Consider the following 3070-nt stretch of genomic DNA (forward strand, 5'->3'; position numbering starts at 1 on the left):
CTGTTCCCTTCCTCTCCCTCCCCCGTTTTCTTTTCTTTTCTTTTCTTTTCCTTTCTTTCCTTTTCTTTTTTCCTCGCTCGCGTGTTTTGCCAAGAGCCCTCATGGGCGGAAGCGTCACGTACAGCTCTGAAACAAAAACGTAGCGACGTCAAATGCGATTACGAGAGCTGCGAGAGCAGCTCCAGAACGCGGATGCTGTGCTGGAGGTTAGGCGGAGAACGCGGAGGGAAGGGAGGGAAGGGGGGTGGAGAAGGGTGGAGGAGGGTGGAAAGGGTGGACCAGGAGAACGAGGGACGCCAGAACGATACTGGAAAGAGAGAAGTTTCACTCAGGGCTGAATGTATATATATGGGCCAGGCACGGGGAGAATTATTTTCTTAATTTTTTATATGGAAAATCATTTCCAAATAGCTCTTATCGCCATCCCATTTTTGGGATCCTCGATTTTGGTGAACAGGTTGGTAGGTTAAATTCTGAAGTAGCTGGAGGGGGAGGGAAAGAGAAATATATAAGTGTTTCAAATTGAAAATAAAAATATAGTTAAATATAAAGATATAAACTATTTAGAATTTTCTGGTTAAATGTAATGTATGGTTAAATAATATTTGTTGTTAATTTAAAGCTTGAAACTAGATACAATTTGATTATTTTTTCGATTGTTTCAAATGTAAATAATAAATTATATTTGAACATTGAATTCGAATGCTTTTTTTATACACACTTGAAATTCAATAAAAAATTATGTTAAAAAGACAAAAAAATTATCATAGATGTAAAAAATTTAAATTAATCATATAAAAATAAAAATATTAATTAATAATATTAATTAAAATATTAAGTAATGATTATAATTTGAAATGATTGAATTTTATTTTGTGTGTGTGTAAAATGTGTGAATTTTTCAACAATTAAAGTTGAAGTTTTATTGTTGCAATGAGATATTTCGATATTATTTTCGTAAAATTGTAGCGTTTTTATTTTTGTATTATGAATGAAAAGTTTTTTTTCCTAAGAGGATGAATACGTCTTGATATTCACAATTAGAGTTTATAGAATTTAACGAATCGATCAAAATCAATAATAGCAGTGGTTTCTTTTTTGAAAAGAATAAAAAGAATTTGAAAAAAATACATTGCTTAATTTTTTTAAAGTTAATAAAATAAATGTTAAGATTAAGTTGAATCATATATTTTTAATAAAAAAGTTACGAAATATAGCTATTTCTGATATAATTTTCTAGAATTATGATTAGATCCGCAGTATATATTATCTTGTAAATTTATCCATTATTTGAAACTGTTTAATACAATTTTAAACTACTACTTTCCATATTGAATCGATAAAAGTTATGCCATTATTGAATAACGCATAAAACATCTAATTACTTATTATTCTCATACAACAATGATCTGATAATAAACTTTTTCTTTTTTTACTTATACGTGCAATTTTTACTTATACGTTTAAAATAAAGAGAAGAGAATGATTTAATGTAGGCTGTTGATCGCATTCGTTACGATTTTACAATGAAATATAATATTACGCCATATAAATCAATTTATATTTTATAAGGAAAGAGAGAGAGAGAAAAGCCCAATTATTCAGACTGTGAATGTTTATGCAAATATGAAATTTTTATGAATATAAATAGGAAAATGAAACTTAAATATTAAATTGTTGTGAAATGACCGATTTCACAAATTCATAAAATTATTCAAAAAAATAAATGATTAAATGTAGCATATTCAAACTGTGTGAATACAACTTGAATATTTCAAACCAATAACTTTAAATTGATAATGAAATATAAATTGTGCATTTTAATGAACTATACCTTCTTCAACCTCGATTGAAATTCGATATTTCTTATACATATTTAAAATTCACCATAACGTATAAAAAATTGCTGTTAACGTTGATAAAAACTTTCGAAAGAAATTGCATTAAAGAAAAGAAAACAATTTTCTTTTATATAAAAAATTACAATTGACAAATATAATTATAAAAAATATTATAAAGAATAAAATTATAAAGAATAAACAAAACAGTTAATTAAATTAATCGATTTAATCTTGCTTTTGGATAGACAAGATGTAATCAAATTTGTTTAATCAAATTTTGATTAATATTACTTGTAATAAAGCTGTAAAAGTATAACACATTTATTTCAAAATATTTATCATAGCATTCAAATATATATTTGAAATATATATTTTCTTATATTCATTTATATTTTTTATTCATATCCATCTTTGTTTTAATTTTTCAAAAACGCATATGTTTCCTAAGTTTATTAAAAATAAACCAACTATAATCAGTATTATATATTATATAATATATAAACATATATTAGTCAATTAGATTATAAATTGCTCTTTTATAATCACTCATCAAATGATTTTATGATTCATAAAAAAATACCTGAATCAAAATATTTCATTTTGAAAAAAATAGGAAAAATTTTTATTCCCATAGAAAGTAAGTACCTAACATCTGCTTTTAAATTTATTTCTTTTCAAACATCACAATGTGCACTTCATTCCTATATCTATATCTATATCTTTACTTACCATATTATTAAACATTATATACAATTACACACATTTACTTTTAAACTTTTGTATAAATCATACATATTCTATTTACACGCTACTTAATTTTGTCCACGCGTCATTAAAAACCGCGTTTAAATTCTCTTCTCGCGCGAAAAACATACGATATCGTTGGAAACAGAGTTTGCCCGCTTTCCATCGAGTTACAGCAGTCAGGTGGGGCGATAGAGAGCGGCCTATATGCTGAAGAATCTCTATAGTAGGGATAGAGGGGGAGAAGAGAGAGGATAGATGGGCCAGGGTTCCGAAACTACGGCATCCAGGTCTGGATTTGGTGGAGGGGTGAAGGCTCGATAGGGGCGAGAGAAGGTGGACGCTTATCAGGGGTGGAGAATTGTCGTGGAGGCGGGGGTGGTTGAGTTGACTCTGCGAGGGCTTGGAGCAATGGCTCGGCCCGAATGTGTGCCTCCGCGTGTCTGTGCCTTGGCTGCTTGCGTGAGTATTACGTGCATGCGTGC

At 29.3% G+C, this 3070-nt stretch overlaps 1 protein-coding gene across 1 annotated transcript in view; it reads right to left on the bottom strand.

The window, feature by feature from the left end:
* Positions 1–60: 60 nt before the first annotated feature.
* The window catches only part of LOC102672457 (ribosomal oxygenase 1), a 44731-nt gene continuing 41721 nt past the window's right edge, over positions 61–3070 (bottom strand). The window contains exon 6 of the mRNA XM_031513523.1: positions 61–126. Coding sequence (XP_031369383.1) covers positions 115–126 — 12 coding nt within the window. The 3' untranslated portion in view covers positions 61–114. The remainder of the gene's footprint in view (positions 127–3070) is intronic.

The sequence above is a fragment of the Apis dorsata genome, unplaced genomic scaffold, assembly GCF_000469605.1.
Source record: "Apis dorsata unplaced genomic scaffold, Apis dorsata 1.3 scaffold_660, whole genome shotgun sequence".
Lineage (NCBI taxonomy): Eukaryota > Metazoa > Arthropoda > Insecta > Hymenoptera > Apidae > Apis > Apis dorsata.